Source organism: Lycorma delicatula, chromosome 1 (assembly GCF_047948215.1).
Source record: "Lycorma delicatula isolate Av1 chromosome 1, ASM4794821v1, whole genome shotgun sequence".
NCBI classification, from domain to species: Eukaryota; Metazoa; Arthropoda; class Insecta; order Hemiptera; family Fulgoridae; genus Lycorma; species Lycorma delicatula.
Window position 1 is genome coordinate 61899101 of NC_134455.1, and position 17668 is coordinate 61916768.

A 17668-nucleotide genomic window follows, 5' to 3' on the forward strand; every position below is an offset into this window, starting at 1 on the left:
TGCACTAAGGGCTTATTTTGTGCTTGAAAGCTTACATACTCGTAAATTGAAGATGTCTTAGGTTCTAGTAGAATAGCAATAACTTAATTGTCTTTTAAACATTTTTCTTTTAAATTTATTTAGTGTAATGGGTGAACTCCATAATTTGGAATTCTTGAAATTAAAATAATTTAAGGTTTTATTTGTGTATTTTTTTTAAGCTTTAAGTATAAAAATGGTACTTGCCCACACCTGTATAATAATTACATATTGGAGAAATGATTCAACATGAGAATGGTAGAATGATATACTACTAGTAGTATACTTGTATACATTGTAAAGCTGAAGTTCTGGTTAATAAGAAAAGAGCAAATTTAAAACCAAGAAATTTGTTCTAATTTTTAACTACACACTTTCCAGTTCAAATTATTATCTTCTAGAAGAATAAAAAATTTGTATACAATATAAATTTAATTGAAATGCTAAGAGAAATTGTTAATTACTTTGATAATATGTTAATAAATGAGAGAAGTTTTTTATTATTTGTGAGAAAATTACTTGCTAAAACTAATCATTAAGATTACCATTTAACCTTTTAAAAAGTTTAAGTGATTGTTTGAAAAATTAAATAATGTATAATGGAATAGTAATTTATGAGATTTTTAACTTTGTTGAATTGTTGACGTTTTTTAAGCATTATATTTTAAATAATAAATGAATTCTTCTGAGTAAATTTAAAAAACCCATGAAATGGGTTTAATTAATCAAAAAACAATTCATCTTCTACAAAAGAAAATGTAAATCAAAATGCTGGGAGTTAAATTAGCGGTACATGCTAAAAATCCTAATTTTTTGTCACTTCTCTTTAATTTCTTTTAAAATACTAGTTTTTAAACAAAAGTATCTGAATTCTAAAGTTTTTTAGTCTTTATTAATCTTTTTGATTTTTTGGTAGAATGATTCATGAGGTTTGCTGGATTAAGTTGTTGATTGTTTTGGAGTAAAAAATAATTTAACACAATTAATTCAATGTAAATCAATTATTCAATGTTTTCAGTAATATATGAAATGTTTCACATCACTTTAATGATCTAAAGTTTTGTTTATCTTACAGGCAGCTAAGATTATAAGAGAAGATATACAGAATATACTTTGCAGCACTGTTGATTATTCTGATTCACCAAAAGCTATAAATGTAGGTAGAGAATGATTACAGTGATAAAATTAGTTACACTCATGATTTATTTTAATAATTATTTTGTCTGGATTCCATCATATGTTAGAATTTAGATATCATGTTTTTTTCTCTTGAAATTTATTCATTTAACATATAATACATAAATGTAACATATAGCACATTAATAATCTGACAGATGGTATTATAAACTTTTTTAGTTTTTCAGGATTACATTTTTAAAACGTTTCTTAGCAAGACAAAAATCGTATCTCAAAGCAATTTTTCCCATTTAAAATAATGTAATATATATTAATGCGTTCTAGCGATATGAAACTAACCCAAAACACAGTTAAATTACATATAATATACACAATTTGTATATAAATAAACGAGTAATAGCACACATAATGTTTATTAATTTATTTATTAATATATTAATAACACACAATGTTTATTAATCATCACTTTAACATCGGGCCTTTTTGGCCTCACTTTCCTGACTTTCACTGCGTGAGACCTTCACAAGGTAACGATCAAGAGAGGTCTGTTTCTGCCTTCTTTTTAAAATGTTACGAAAGAGTTTGAGACACCTATCATCAAATAAGGCACTCGCTTTCCCTGTAGACAATTTCTCTGGGTTTCTTTTTTCCACAAAATCAGACACTTCCTGCCACTTGCCAAGGATATCACTAATTTCACGTGAAGTTTCTCCTCCGCTCGACCTCCTCCTCACTGCTGAGTTCCATCATTACCCCCGAGTGGGAAATCTTCTGTAACTCCTTCAGCTCCTCCGTCGTGAGTTCTTCAGCATACTCCTCAATGAGATCAGCAAAATCTGCCTCATCTACCTCTCGGCCCATGGAGCGACCAATGAATACAATCTCCTCCTCAATAGGTTAGAATCCCTCAAATCCCTCTCGTTTTAAAACAACATCTGGCCATAATTTTCTCCAAGCTGAGTTCAATGTTCTTTTAGTAACACCTTGACCGGCAATATCTATAAGCTTAAGACAGATCACAATGTTGTAATGATTCTTCCAAAACTCCCTCAATGTTAGGTTCGTATTTTCGGTAACTTCGAAGCAACGCTTGAAAAGATGCTTCGTGAAAAGTTTCTTAAAATTGGAGATAACTTGTTGATCCATGGGCTGAAGGGTAGACGTTGTATTGGGTGGCAGATAGACAATTTTAATAAATTTAAATTCATCTAAAAGGTCATCCTCAAGGCCAGGAGGGTGAGCGGGAGCATTATACAACAGAAGGACACACTTAAGCGATAGACCATTATCGATTAAGTATTTTTTCACTGAAGGCCCAAAAACTATGTTCATCCACTCAATAAAAAACTGACGGGTCACCCATGCTTTACTGTTTGCACGCCACAGAACTTGTAATTTTTCTTTCATAACTTTATAAGTTTTGAAGGCCCTTGGGTTTTCCGAGTGGTAGACTAGCAACAGTTTTATTTTGAAGTCCCCAATAGCGTTAGCGCAAAGGGCAAGCGTTAGCCTATCTTTCATAGCCTTGTGGCCGGGTAGACTCTTTTCTTCAGCCGTGATAAACATGCGCCTAGGCATTTTTTTCCAAAATAACCCTGTTTCGTCACAATTGAACACTTGTTGCGGTAGGTATCCTTCTTCACTAATGAGTTTTTCAAAAACCTTAATGAAATTTTCAGCCGCCTTAATATCTGCACTAGATGCTTCTCCATGACGAATAACTGAATGAATGCCACTTCGTTTCTTAAAATTGTCAAACCAGCCACGACTAGCTTTGAACCCCTCACCGCCTTGCGATGATTCTCCCTCTGTCTCGGTTACATCACGCTTGAGGACGTGGAAGATGGCGCCAGCCTTCTCACAAATAATCGCTTCAGAAACAGAGTCACCTGCTAATTGCTTCTCCTTAATCCATAATAAAAGTAGCTGTTCCATCTCATCATGTACATTAGTTCGTAGCTTTGAAATAATGGTGACGCCTTTGGAAGGTTGCAGCTTCTTTATCGCTTCCTTCTGCTTGATGATCGTGGATATTGTAGAAGGATTGTGGCCATACTCATTTGCCAAGTCGATGATACGAACGCCACGCTCATGATTTGCAATAATTTCATGTTTCGCTTCCATTGAGATCATTTTCTTAGGCTTTTCTTTTCACCAGTTTTGTCTTTAACTTTGGGATCCATGGTTAAAATAACAAAATATGCAAAATATAACACGTCGTGGCGGCCATACAGAGGACTCTGGTCTCAACATAGCAAGCAGAAGCGACGGGAGGAAAGCTGAGCCAACGCTCTGCCATCTAGGGATCACCTATGCAATTATCGCACATCGCAAATTCGTATCTCAAATTTTTCGTTGTATGTCGAGGTATAAATTTTAGAATATTTCATGTTGTATCTCAAAACATTCGTATGTTAGGACATTCGTATCTCAAGATACCACTGTTTATATAAATAAGAGTATATCATTAATGAAGTAAATCTGAAGTAAGTTCATTACTTTAAATATTTCATTATTTCTGAAGTAAATGGGTATATCATTAATGAAGTAAGTTCTGTATGCTATTATGGGGCTGCTATTCATATAAACTTTTCTGTTTTATTTAACTGTTATATCTGAGGGTACGAATTAATTCCATTGTATCACATTTGTTATTTTGTTTTCTCTGTGGTGTTTTTGTTATATTTGAATCTGTTTAAGGGATAGTTTGTTTGCATTAAATTTTAAAAATGACTGACAGAGCTTCAACTTACGTTGTAAAACATAAAAGTGGGAAGCCTTTAAAAAGTGGAGAAAGACTATTATTTTTAATGTGTTTAATTCTCTACAGAAGAAAAGTTCTTTGCCCATAAAAGATATCAAGCAAATGGCATCTGAACTGACTGGCGAGTCAACATTTAGTGTTCACGGCATAAGGAAAGAGATTAAAGAGACTGGTAATTTGCAGACACCAAACAAGAAAAGGAAAAGAAGTAAACCTATCTTGTCACAGTGCGACAAATTACTGTTAGATTGAAGATGCAGAGTTTTCCAGAAATAATGAAGCGTTAATCATACAAAAACTTTTATCGCTTGTGAATGAGGACACTGATTTACTTACATTTAAAAGAACTTCATTTTATAAATTTTTAAATTCAATCGGTTTTCAGACGATATCATATTATGGAGAAGGGAGTACTTGTAAAAAGTTAAGGATTTCGTGAAAACGGAGTAAAAACATTTTACCTAGATGAAATCTGGGTAAATGAGGAACATCTAACATCAAAAATTTGTCTCAGTAATATAATATCTGCTAGACAGCATTTCTGGAAGGGTTCAGTTGCGGTTTAAAATCTGCGTACAGTAAAGGAAAATGATTTGTAGTTCTGCACATCAGTAGTGGAAGTGGTTTTCTGCAAGATGGCTTGATGGTTTTTTAATAAAAAAAAGTGGTGAATACCATCAAGAAATGAATGGAAATGTTTTCATGAATTGGTTAAAAAAAACTTGGAGCTTTTACCAGATAACAGTGTAATAGTCATGAACAATGCGCCTTACGTATTGTAGAAAGTAAATGTATTCCTAACGTGTGATTAAAGGGAAAAATTATTGCTTTCAACGAATCTATTATAAAAATTGAATTAATCGAAATAGTCAAAAAAACACAAATTCCGTTTCAAAAGATTTATCGTGGATGAATTCGCTTGTGAAAAAGATCACGTCGTTTTACGATTACCTCCCTACAACCGCACACAAAATCCTGTATAAATGGTCTAGCCCGATTACAGGGTATATAGCGCGTAATCACAAAACATCTAAAATAAACATATGAAAAACTGCTAGAATATAGTATAGCGCAAGTATCAGCCGAGAATTAGAAAAAGTATGTATGAAAAACAGGTTGGAAAAAAGAGAATTATTTTTAGTTAAAAGTAGTCGTTATTGAGGCGGCAGTTGAAAATATGCTCATAAATTTGAATATCGATTCATCTGTTTCCTCTTCAGAATCTTCTTAAACCTAACTTGGACCAAATTGTAGAGCTGGATTAAGAACTTCACTTTTGTAGGTAATTAACATAATATGTTTACCGAATCTATACGAAATACTAAAATTATTCATAATTCATAGAAAATAAATTACTATATATTAAATAATTGAATTATTTTTTTAGAACTGTATTGAAGTGTTAATGTTGCAAGTTTAAATTAAATTTGCCATTACTGAAAAAAAAATAGAAAGATAAAACTGAAATTGATAGGAAATAAAAATAATTTATAGGAAAAGAAATAAAAGAAGTTAAATAAAAGTAAAGAATAAAAATGCAAATAAATTATGGGCGTTGTCTATTTTTCTCAAGAATTTTCTTATTAGTTACAAGTAGTACTAGTAGTCAAGGAGGGTGTTTTATAGATTATAAATCAACTAACTCCTCATTACTTGCCTTATTATTAACTCTGGAGCACTCCGGATATGGATACACATACACATACACATACACATACACATACACATACACATACACAAACACAAACACATACACATACACATACACATATACATATACATACATACATACATACATACATACATACATACACATATACATACATACACACACACATACATACATACATACATACATACATACATACATACATACATACACACATACATACATACATACATACACACATACATACATACATACATACATACATACATACATACATACATACATACATACATACATACATACATACATACATACATACATACATACATACATACATACATACATACACACATACATACATACATACATACATACATACATACATACATACATACACACATACATACATTAATACACACATACATACATACATACATACATACACACACACACATACATACATACATACACACAACACACACACACACATACACACATACATACATACACACACACACACATACATACATACATACATAAACACACACACACATACATACATACAAATTTATCAACCACAATGTGTAAATTTCATATGCAGTACAAAAAAGAAATGAACTCATTTCTTTTGGAACATATTTTTCTATTGGAACATATTGAATTTTACAAAAAAATATATTAAACAGACAAAAGAGAATACACTTCCTGTTTGACCACATTACTGAATAGTTTTTCTGTCCATTCTAAGAAGAGAGAATGTATATTCCTTTTATAATACCACTGACGAAGAAACTGCAAGAACAATAAAAGATAAATAAAAAGATAAAAGATATGTCATCAGACTTAATATCTTCTCTTCTTTGCTTAATCTCAACATTATTAATGAGTCTAAAAAGCTCAACTACTCAAATTTAAAAATAATTTCTCATCTCTTTTCTTATAAATCAGTGACATACCATAATCTAGTGATATCCTTGAAAATGTTGTATTGTGAAGAAGAATATATGAGTGAATTATACATGTAATTTTTTTTAATGAACTAAATGATTTAGAGAACTTTTGAAGTTTAACTAATTGAGTCAGGAATCAGGTACTGAGAGACTTGAGACAGTACTAAATGTATACGTGACATTAAATGTATGGTATGTTCAATCTATTTCTCAAAAGACAGCTGGTACATTCAAAAAATTTTAATTTTCTGTAGAGAAAAACTCTGTTATCATTACATTGATTTCTGTCAAAATAAATTACCTTCATATCAATTCTAATTAAATTTATAAAATTAGATACTGTTGTGAAAAATTATGAATATTTTCTGTACTATAAGCATTATAAACATAAAGTAGACTTTTAATTTAATTACTTATTGTTTTTTAACTTCATTTATGTATACATAAACAATTTCACATAAGAAATTTAACATCATTTGAAAATATGTTAATTCTTTTTTTTTCAGCAGGCCTTACTTACCTATACATATTATATTAGTAGAGTCATTGACTTACTTGATACGGTATGTATGAACTTTTTATTTTATCATATTTTATAAATATAAAATATTTTAAATATGTGTTGGCTTAGGCTCACAATCAATACAATTACTTACTATTGACTCTAAATCTGTGTAAAAGAATAAATCAATATGCCAGATTGTATAGTAAACAACTTAACTTTTGAACTGGTTAATTCTGGATTAAATGTTGAATCAGTAACAATGAAGTCATAATAATACATGCTAAAGTTTTTTTAAAGTTCTGATGTTTTACTTACATGAACTACCCAAATGAAAGACTACTTCAATTAAATTGAAAGGGGTGAAGAAGCTCATAGAACCATAGAAATTAAAACTGAGGCAACTGCTGAGGATCTGGCTCTGTGAAACAGAGCCAGATCCTCAGATAATCAGCTTAATCTGACAAGTACAATCAAGAGAGTTATAAAAATACTCTACTCACCTGAATTTAAGTACAACTATATCAGAATCTATAGATGAATAATTTGCTAGTAGGTGGGTTTAGATGTAAAAGTAACTTTTTACTAATTTTATCTAACTTAAATTATAGTCACAGTAGATTTTTAAATATTATGATCTAATTACAGTACAAAATTCAGTTCAGTATATTAGTTTGCATCAGTTTAATTTGGCTATATCAATAAAAAAATGTTTTCTCAGAATGATAATTAATTAATGTGTTTTTCATTACTAGGTAATAATAATTAAAAGTATGCAATGAGTAGTGATTATCAATAAGAAATTCTCTTTTACTATCAAGACAACTTCAATTTTATGATGTTCCTAGTTTTAAAAGTCTCAAACTCTTAAAAATGTTTTCTTTCAGATATTCATGATTCTTAGAAAGAAATTTAATCAAGTATCATTTTTACACGTATATCACCACTCAGTTATGATCCTTTTAGGCTGGATATTCACTGCTTATGCTCCAGGTAAATGTATTTTGCATTTTGATTTTGTAATGCATTATAAAATAATATATGTTTAATTTAATTAATTTTTTCTAAAAAAAATTAGTGTTGTTAATCAAATAAATTACATTTCAGCAGCATTCACTCTATACTCTGAATTGAACAACATTTACAATTGTTTAACTTCAGTCAGTGCTGTTGACATTTTATTCTTGAGTGCTTATTTTTAATTAGCTCTTGTGTAATTCATGATACTACTTCATAGTATGTTACAAAAACAGTACAATTATCAAATAGTATCTCTATAGTCTTCTTTTTAATCTATACTTATATTTTATCATTGATGTAATGAAATTACAGAGACCATGAACAATTAATTTGTAATACTACAATTTTTATTATCCCAAAATCGCATAACCTTGTTGCTTAAAATCTAATGACCGATTAGCACATTTATATTACCAATTTCAGATTCCAAATAATTCAAAATATTGTTAATAACTCCATTATCTGATTAAAAAAAATTGAGTTTTCTCATGCTTTGAGTACTGCCAAGCAGGAGCTGCATTGCGTTTTAAGATACTTAAGTCTGAAATTCGTGTTGCATCCTGGAATGTAAGAAGGGGCAACTGGATAATCTGATGAAAGAAGCAAAAGGTTTAGACTGAATTTGATATGATTGGATGGGGTGAGATGGCAGCTGCGTATAGGTGGGAGAGTAGAATCCTCTATAATTCAGGTTTTGACTTTGATAACAGGGGATCACCAGAATGGTGTAGATGTATTTTAACAAAACAACTGATAAATATCTAACCAACTTTATGCTGGTGTTGGATAAGAGCATGATTCTCTAATTCAGTGTTTGTCCATTCAATGCCAATTTTATTCAGGTATATGCTCTGACTGCAGATTGTAAATATGATGGTGAAGTTGAGGTTCTTTACAGTGAAATAATGAACATCTTGAAATCACAAAAGAAGAATAGAATAACATATGTAGTGGGTGATTTCAATGTAAAAATTGGCCAAAGGTGAAGATCAAACCTTGTTGGTTAATATGGGTTGAGTGAGAGTAATGACAGCGGAAATAGACTTTTTGAGTTTTACAAAGGACAGAACCTAGTTATTACAAATACTTGGTTTTAGTTACCTAAGTGACTTCTTGGAGCCTTATATACTAAGGAACCTGGTGATAATCTTGAACATACCATAAAAAACCAAATCGACTATGTTCTAACTAATAAATGTTCATGAACAGTGTCAAAAGTGTTTGTGAATATCCTGGGGCCGACATCATTGGATCACAACCTGCTCATAGCAAAGCTGAAATTTAATCTTAAGAAAATTACTAGGAAAACTGACAAAAAACATTATGTATTCCTTCTTCAGATGACACCATATTGAAGCGGGAGGTTAATCAATGGTTATGTAACGTGGGCCAATCAGATTAGTGTAACTGAAACATGGAACATCAAAAATACATTAGAGGATTTTATTGACAAATGCTGCAATTCTAGTTTGCCAGTGAATAAGAAGAAAGAATGTCTAACGGAATTTTGGATCTTTCAGAAAAAAGAATACTGATAAAAAATAATAAAGTTGCTTACTAAAAACTAAACAGACAAGTAAAGAACAAAATCACAGTGACAAAGGGAGAATAATTGAAGTCTAACTGTGAGTAAATCGAGGAGCTAGATGCAAGACATGATTTTTTTCAATTTGCATAGGAAGTTCTTAAATTGGGTAAAACTGGAAACTTTTTGACTGAACAGCATACCCAAGGTACTTCTCAAAGTGTTTGAAAATTACAACTTATAATTTTTGGTAAACCTTTCAACTTGATATACTCAATAGGAGTATACCTGGCGGATTGGCTGGAGTCTATTTTGGCTCTGTAGAAGAAAGTTTTGCATCCCATGAACAGAACAGAGGTCTAATGAGGAAATTTTAAGAAGAGCTGGGGTTGGATGAGAGCTTCTGACAACTATTAAGTGCAGGAAGTTGACTTATTTTGGTCATGTTTTAAGGGAGAGCCAGTATCAAATTTTGAAACTGGTTTTTCAGGGAAAGATTGAGGTGTGTAGAGGAGTTGGTAGGAGACAAACCTCCTGGTTGGTCACATAAATAAATGATTGAACCGATATCCAAGAAGCAGAAGTGCTTTTTCATGGTGCTCAGAACAGAGAGGAATATGTCAGGTTAATAGTCAACATCAGGGAGACCTGATATGACACTAAGAAGAGAAGACAATTAATGCATAACATAATAACTTTATTTTATTGCCTTACAACCAATAACAATATACATAAAGTATTTCTACACTAATAATATCATTGAAAGCATAACTAAAAAATACAGTAAAGAGATATTTAAACTAGCATACGAATCTAATAACCACGTAATAATATATTTAAAAAAATAATAATAATAAAATAAACAACCTGTGTGGAATTTATAAAATTAAATGCAATGATGTGATGGTATTTATATAGGAAAAACAAATAGGTTCTTTAAAACAAGATTTCTTGAACATTATAGAAATTACAATAAATTAGGTTTATGTAATATTGCAGATCACCAAATAAACAATAAACATTCTATTTCTAATATTAAAAAATTTAGAAATATTAGAAATGAATAATGACGACATAAAATTAAATATATTAGAAAATTAAATATATATATAAATACAAACAAAATTTCCTTTAAGTAATAGCTGACTTTCTGGGTAAGGACTACTCCCATTTACACAGAAAAAGAATTTCTGGGTTCTAGGAACTGATGAATTTATAATTGTAAATTCATCATTGACACAATTATCAAATTACAATTGCAAACAATTGATTGTAACAATAAAATTAAAAAAAAAAAAAAATAATAGTCACATTAATTAGATTGTAATAAATGTATATGGAACTTCATTAGTATACTATCTGTTTGACTGTTGTCCTGAGATCTATGATTGTACTATATAACACAAACAAATAAATAAATTGTCATTAAGAAAAAGTGACTAAAATCCTTAAATTCAGATAATAGTTTTATCTATTATTTAGATTCAAGGCTATAACTTAGTAATCTTTTAATGTAACAGAAAAGATAAATGTAATTCATATCTTGTAAACAAAGACAACAGATTTATATAAAAGTTAAAATAAATAAAGTGTTACTTTTAGAATTCCTGACCAAAAAGGAATATGAGTTTGCAAACAATTAAAACAAAAAAGTTATGAAATATTTGAAATCAAAAACAAATATTTTAATCACACACTTAAGGAAAATTGTGATAGTGTATGGGTGTGACCATTTTTTTCCTCTATTTACTTACTAATAATGGGAATTATTTTTAATTCATTATTGTTAATAGCCATTTTGGAATTTTCAAAGGTAAAGACATAAATTCTTGTTGAAAAAATACAAAAAGACTGACAGAATGAAATGAGATAGGGCATTTGCCAACATGAAATTTATTATTTTAATATTCTGAATCAAATTAAGTTTGATCAGCACCTTCCAGAAAATTCTGCAGTAAAACACAAAAATTGAGATGACACAGATACAAAAATCTGACGGTTTGACTATTCCATATTTACCATGGATATATGGATATAATGGAAGTTTTAAGGTTTAAAAAAAGCTTTGTAAATTAGAATAGTTTAAGACATTTCAAGAACAATACATACATAATAAATTAAAACAAGGCTATGAGTATGATAAACCATATATTTTCTATCATCTAATCAACTCATTTTCTCAATTATGTATACACCAAATGCATTTTTCCATGCAAATCTTCAAGTAGCCTGATACTGAAAACACAGTTTTTAAATTTATTTTGAGGTAAATCTATTAACACTTTTTTAATATGTGTAAATTTCCTTCCAGATTTTTATTCAGTTCTTTCACTGGTGATGTGGCATCCATTTTTATGTATTCAGGATTTAATCATGTAATAGATTAGGTTCTTGTGCCTTTTTTGTCTGTCTGTAAAATGTGGATGAGATGTGATAATTTTTTGTATTGTTTCTGTGATTATTTATTTATACCTATTTTGAGTTTGCATCTTGCATTTTTATCTTTTCTACAGGAGGACATGCAGTTTATTTTGGAATAATTAATTCTTTTGTTCACTGTATAATGTATTTCTACTATTTACTAATGGTGATTGATCCTGCATACAAAACATCCGTGTGGTGGAAAAAACATTTAACACAACTTCAGCTGGTAAGAAAATCATATCAAAATATTTATCTTTTATGTTTTGCTTTACTGAGTTGAGGGACTGTATGTGTAATGCAATTTTTCTGACAAAAATGACAGAATGGGATAGATTTATTTGGTACTTTACATAATTTTTTCAGTTTTATCATGTTATGACATGTGTAAAGTATATAAGCTCAACAGACAACAGTCTAAGATTGCTCTGAAAACAGCTGTTTCCTAAACAGTCTAACGTGAGTGTAGTAAAGGTGTCATAATTATGCCACATGTATTTTCTTTTGGTGAGCCTGTGAGAAAGAGTCTTATTATGCTTCTGTTGCCAATTTTAATCAATTGCTGAAGCATTTGAAAAATCTTCCCACCATTTTTTTTTTTCCAAAAGTTTTTCTTTTATGAAATAAATATTATTTTGTAGATGAATTTTTAGATAATACTAATTAAAAAATAATAATAATATAATTTATCTTTATCCCATACAATGTGTACATAAATATTTGATCAAAATAATTTTCAACAGTGGCATCTGAACTGTGATTTATTTTAGAGAATTTTTTTGTATTTATTGCATTTACCTTAAGATTATTTCATGTGTTTATATTTAAAATATGTACTTTAAACATATCCATTTTTTATTCTATAATGAGTTTTTATATTAACAATTTATCTTATATTGACATGATTTATACCATGTATTTTTATGTGCTAATTAAAATAAAGATATATGTAGAAAAATATCTGTCTCTATGAATAAATATTAGTGTTGGGTCTTATCAATGTAAATACCGGGTTCTTGTTTGCATCATCTGTATAGTAATAGGAAAAGACAGGAGATTCCACAGACTTAAAAATTTTTTATTTAACTAGCCATAAAAGTTTTCTCAATAAGCACACTAATGGTATATATACTAAGAAATCATGCATATTTATTTTGTCTGTATAAATAAATAGAAAATAAAAATATATTTCTTTCAAATATAAATAAAATCCAAATTTTAGATCATGCCGTTAAAAATAGTACACTATAATGATTTAGACAACTGCACACTTTAATTTTTAGAAAAATCTATATTTTAAAATGTCTATGTATTATATTCTACAAAATAGTTTTGTTGAAGTTATAGAGCCTGGAACTCACATGGCCAAAAAGAAAGACCGAAAAGTTATATGAGCTGATGATATTTTTTTGCTCTTTCTTAATGCAAGTTTTTAAAAAAATAATTTGAAACAGACAAGCTTATTATTTTTGTTAATAACAAAATTACAGCAAATCAGACTCTGGTGTCTTCTTTTGTCAACCAGGTTGTAGTGGATACACATGTTATCCAACAAGTCAAAATAAACCTATCAAGAAGGCACTACCAAGAGAAAAATTATAACTATAATATTTGAACCAGTCAAAGTCTGAAATCTTGAATTACAGGTGGATGTTATAATTATGTTGATGGGTTGAAAAGTTTATTACTTAAAAATTGACAAATATTATGCAAATTAGGATAGATTCAGATCAGAAAGAAGCACTAGTGAAGCAATTTTTGCTCTGAGACAGATATTATAGATTAGGTTAATAGGAAGACATCGAATGGAAAAGACATTTGATAAAGTTGACTGGGAGATTTTGTTTTTTCCACCAATGAGAAAATTTGGACTTTATTGCAGAATAGAAGATTGATTTTAAATTTGTGCAAATTACTAAAGCCATAATTGATGTAACGTTTTTTTTAAGAAATAAACAAAAATAAGAATAAGAGTGGGGCAAGGTTGTCCTCTGTCACCTTACTTATTTAACCTGTTAATAAAAGAGATAGTCACAAGAATGAAATAAAAAATCAAAGGTATTAAAATTAATGGAAGACATATTTATACAAGAATCTGCTTTTCTGATGGTATATTAATAATAGCAGACTGAAAAAGAAATGACAAAATACTAAAAACACTGTCTAAAACGTTGAAGAAATTTAAATTGAAGAAACAAGAAGATATAAACAATGATGATAGCAAAGAAAAGGGAGAATTTAAAAGCTACATAAAATTTGACAACATAATTTTGAGGTAGGTTGAACATTTCTACCACCCAGGGAGCATCATCACTAATAAATATAAATGTAGGATAGAAATTGATACCACAAATTGCAAAGCTTAACAATCTTTTCAGAATAAAAAGGATTTACTGATAAATAATCATATAAACTTGGAGGTTAGGAAAAATTCACAAGAGTGTTGTAATGGATAAGCATCCATCAAAGTGTTCTTTTAAAATTTATACATTTTAAAAGAAGTTACAAAAGAGTAGATTGAGGTGTATTGTACTCCATACGAGAAACCCTGTTGTTTCTTTTTAATGTGTTAATGGTCTTTTTAACTGTTTTGATAAGTAAACTGGAAATCTTTACTGATGATACCATAGTATTACTCATTCCTTCAGTCCTTTTTATGAGATACTCTCCAAAATTATCAAGTCATGTGAAATGACCTTAAAAAAGTGTAATTTCAAGAAAAGAGGGCTGGTGACAATGTGCAGCTTAATAGAATGTTTGATCTTGTGAATCTGTCATTTTTCTTGAATAATCAGTAACGTAAATAGACTACTTTATTTAATTTAATTTAAGCAAATAAGTCGATAAAAAAACTATTAATGATGTATCATAATTATATTTACTCTGCTCTAATATATAAGGATGGTGTTATATTCTCAGACAATTCTGTTAATACATACTACATTTTCCATTAGCAGAAGAAAATCACACAAAGGCCATTATAATTTCCCTACATTAACATAATATTAAATAGAGCAGAATTTATTGCTGTTGAAATTATTTACAAACCTATTAATTTTTTATTATTCTGTACAGAGTGTCTGAGCTAAAGATATCCAAAAGTAATGGGCTATATTTAGAAAATCAGTCATATTAATCTCTTAAAATAAGGCTCAATCGACAGGTAACAAACATTTCTAAGATTTGTTCTGTATACTCTTGAGGTCAGTTATACGTGTTCAACGGTGTGTGTGAACTGAATGAAATATTGATCCTCCTACATTCATGTCTATTCATCTTTTAGTACTGACTGAAACTTCACTAACCAAAGAATGCAATTAATCTTCTGTAGTGGGGTCCACATCTCGACTGACTGCTATTGACTACAACTGCATTGTAAATTGGCTTGCCTGTGCATGTGTATCCCACTGATCTTGAGAGTATTTACAGAAAAAAAATCTTGGAGATATTTCCTGATGATTGAGTTTATGTTTAAGAGAATACAAAGACTGGTTTTCTAAATATAGGCCATTATTTTTGGATACCTTCAGCCCGGACACTCTATATATACTGTTCACAGTGTGGTGTACAATATTTCATTTCCTAGCATTTTCATTATTTACTATTTACTTTTCCTAACTAGATCTAAGGAGTAATAAAATTATTATAATTTGTAACAGTAAACAAATTAACAAAAATTGAGAGGTTTGTTGTAATTGTACCTATTAAAATCATTGTGTGAAAAAATATAACAATTTTAATAACTATTATTTTTAATATTTTTTAACAGGTTCAATTTGTCATCATAACAATACACTCTGCACTAGTTGGATTAAATCCAAATTGTAAATTTTCAAAACTGTTAGTAGTGCCATACATACCTCAAGGAATATTCATGTACATTTTATTTTGGGACTTCTATCAGAAAACATACATCAATAACAAAAAGAATCACACAATCAACAAAACTGACTAAAATACTACATTGTGTACATATATGTGCACAGAAATTAGTTGAAATGAACTATGAATTTCACGAGAAGTTGTAAGGTTGATTGCTATTACTGGTAAAGATTAGCACTATGGATTACTAAACGTATCTGACTAAAATATCTTATCAATATATCATACCTTAAATATACCATTAACAGAAGAAAAATATGTAAGGATTACAAAAGATATGTCTGTGATTTTTTCTTATGTTTATATAACACTATATAAAAGCAATAAAAACCAACAACAACATTTTATTCTGTGTAAAAATTCAGTTTACTGATCTTTATTCATACATCCATCAAATTTTTAGTTTCTTTTTCACTACAAGATAAAACAATTCCATACCGTTGGAGCAATCTTATATTATCACATTAAGGTCAGTCATTTCATTTAGATACAAAAATGAGCTGTAATATCATTATCTGGCACCCATAAGTATGAAGCATATAGACAGAAATTTAAAGAAATAAATATGTTAACTTAAGATTAAATTTATATTTATGAATTTGCAGTTTTTGCTAAAAAGAATGGACACGTATTTAAATATATATATATATATATATATATATATATACTTGCCTTTACCAAATCAAACAACGGAACTGTTTTTGTTCAACTCAACACAATACTTCGGCTTAGAGAAAGGGTCTTATTATGCTTCTGTTACCATTTTTAATAAACGGCCAAAACATTACCTGATTTTTCAAATGTTTTCATATACTTGTATTTTAAAATACAAGTAAAAAAATTTTTTTTTAAATAATACTTATTTATTAAAAAAAACTCACTTATCTGCATCTAATTCAACGTGTGTAAAAGTATGTGCTCAAAATAATTTACAATAGGCGCCTTCTAAATTGTCAATTATTTTGTAATATTTTTTTATATTTAATTTATTTATCATAGATTTTTAAAATTATTTAATGAATTTGTATTTAAATATTAATTATGGATTTTAATCACATCTATTTTATCTTATAGTTTGTTTTTATATTTGTAGTTTATTTTATAATAACATGGTGCGCATATATGCATTTTATAAATTAGTATTAGTAATATATATTATATATTAATATTATGTACTGATCAGAATAAAAAATCTACTTTATTTATTTAAAATGTCTGTAAAGATGAAATATTCCTATTTGTTATCTGCACCATTTTGTGGTAAGTCAGTTTTATGATTTTAAAACTTTCTTCTTACTCAGTTGCAATAAAAACTATATGACTTGTTAATTGAAGCCCTTTGCTTCAATTACGATTCTTTTTTTTCTAACAGCGATTGAAAATTCACGTGATATTTATCTCTAATTAAATAAATAAAATTGATTGTAATTATTAATTTAAAATACAGATAAATTTAATTATAGAATCTAGGGAGTTAATTTTAAAAAAAATTATTCACAAATTTATTTAACTTCCATAGATACATGTCTTATTAATAAATAAAAATTGACAATAAAAATATATTAATTTTATGAAATCATTGAGAAAGGTAACATAAAAAATTTTTTAAAAAATCATATTGAAAATAAAAATACTAAAATAAAAAATAATTTTCATTGACAAATATTTTATAGTAAAATTTGGTTTTTCATAGAAATGACTACATAAAAAAAAAATTGATTAACTTTTACTATCACATTAATTTTCAAATAATTTATAAAGATATTAGGTTAAAAATTAT

General features: G+C 28.7%; 1 protein-coding gene across 2 annotated transcripts in view; it reads left to right on the plus strand.

Annotated features, from left to right (window-relative positions):
* LOC142318116 (very long chain fatty acid elongase 7-like) overlaps positions 1–17019 on the plus strand; it is a 44488-nt gene extending 27469 nt beyond the window's left edge. The window contains exons 4-8 of one of the 2 annotated variants that reach the window (XM_075354656.1): positions 1094–1174; positions 7045–7101; positions 7928–8033; positions 12099–12235; positions 15776–17019. In XM_075354656.1, the coding sequence (XP_075210771.1) occupies positions 1094–1174; positions 7045–7101; positions 7928–8033; positions 12099–12235; positions 15776–15961 (567 nt within the window). In that variant the 3' untranslated portion in view covers positions 15962–17019. The remainder of the gene's footprint in view (positions 1–1093; positions 1175–7044; positions 7102–7927; positions 8034–12098; positions 12236–15775) is intronic. The other variant, XM_075354657.1, reaches the window with a different exon arrangement.
* Positions 17020–17668: the final 649 nt, after the last annotated feature.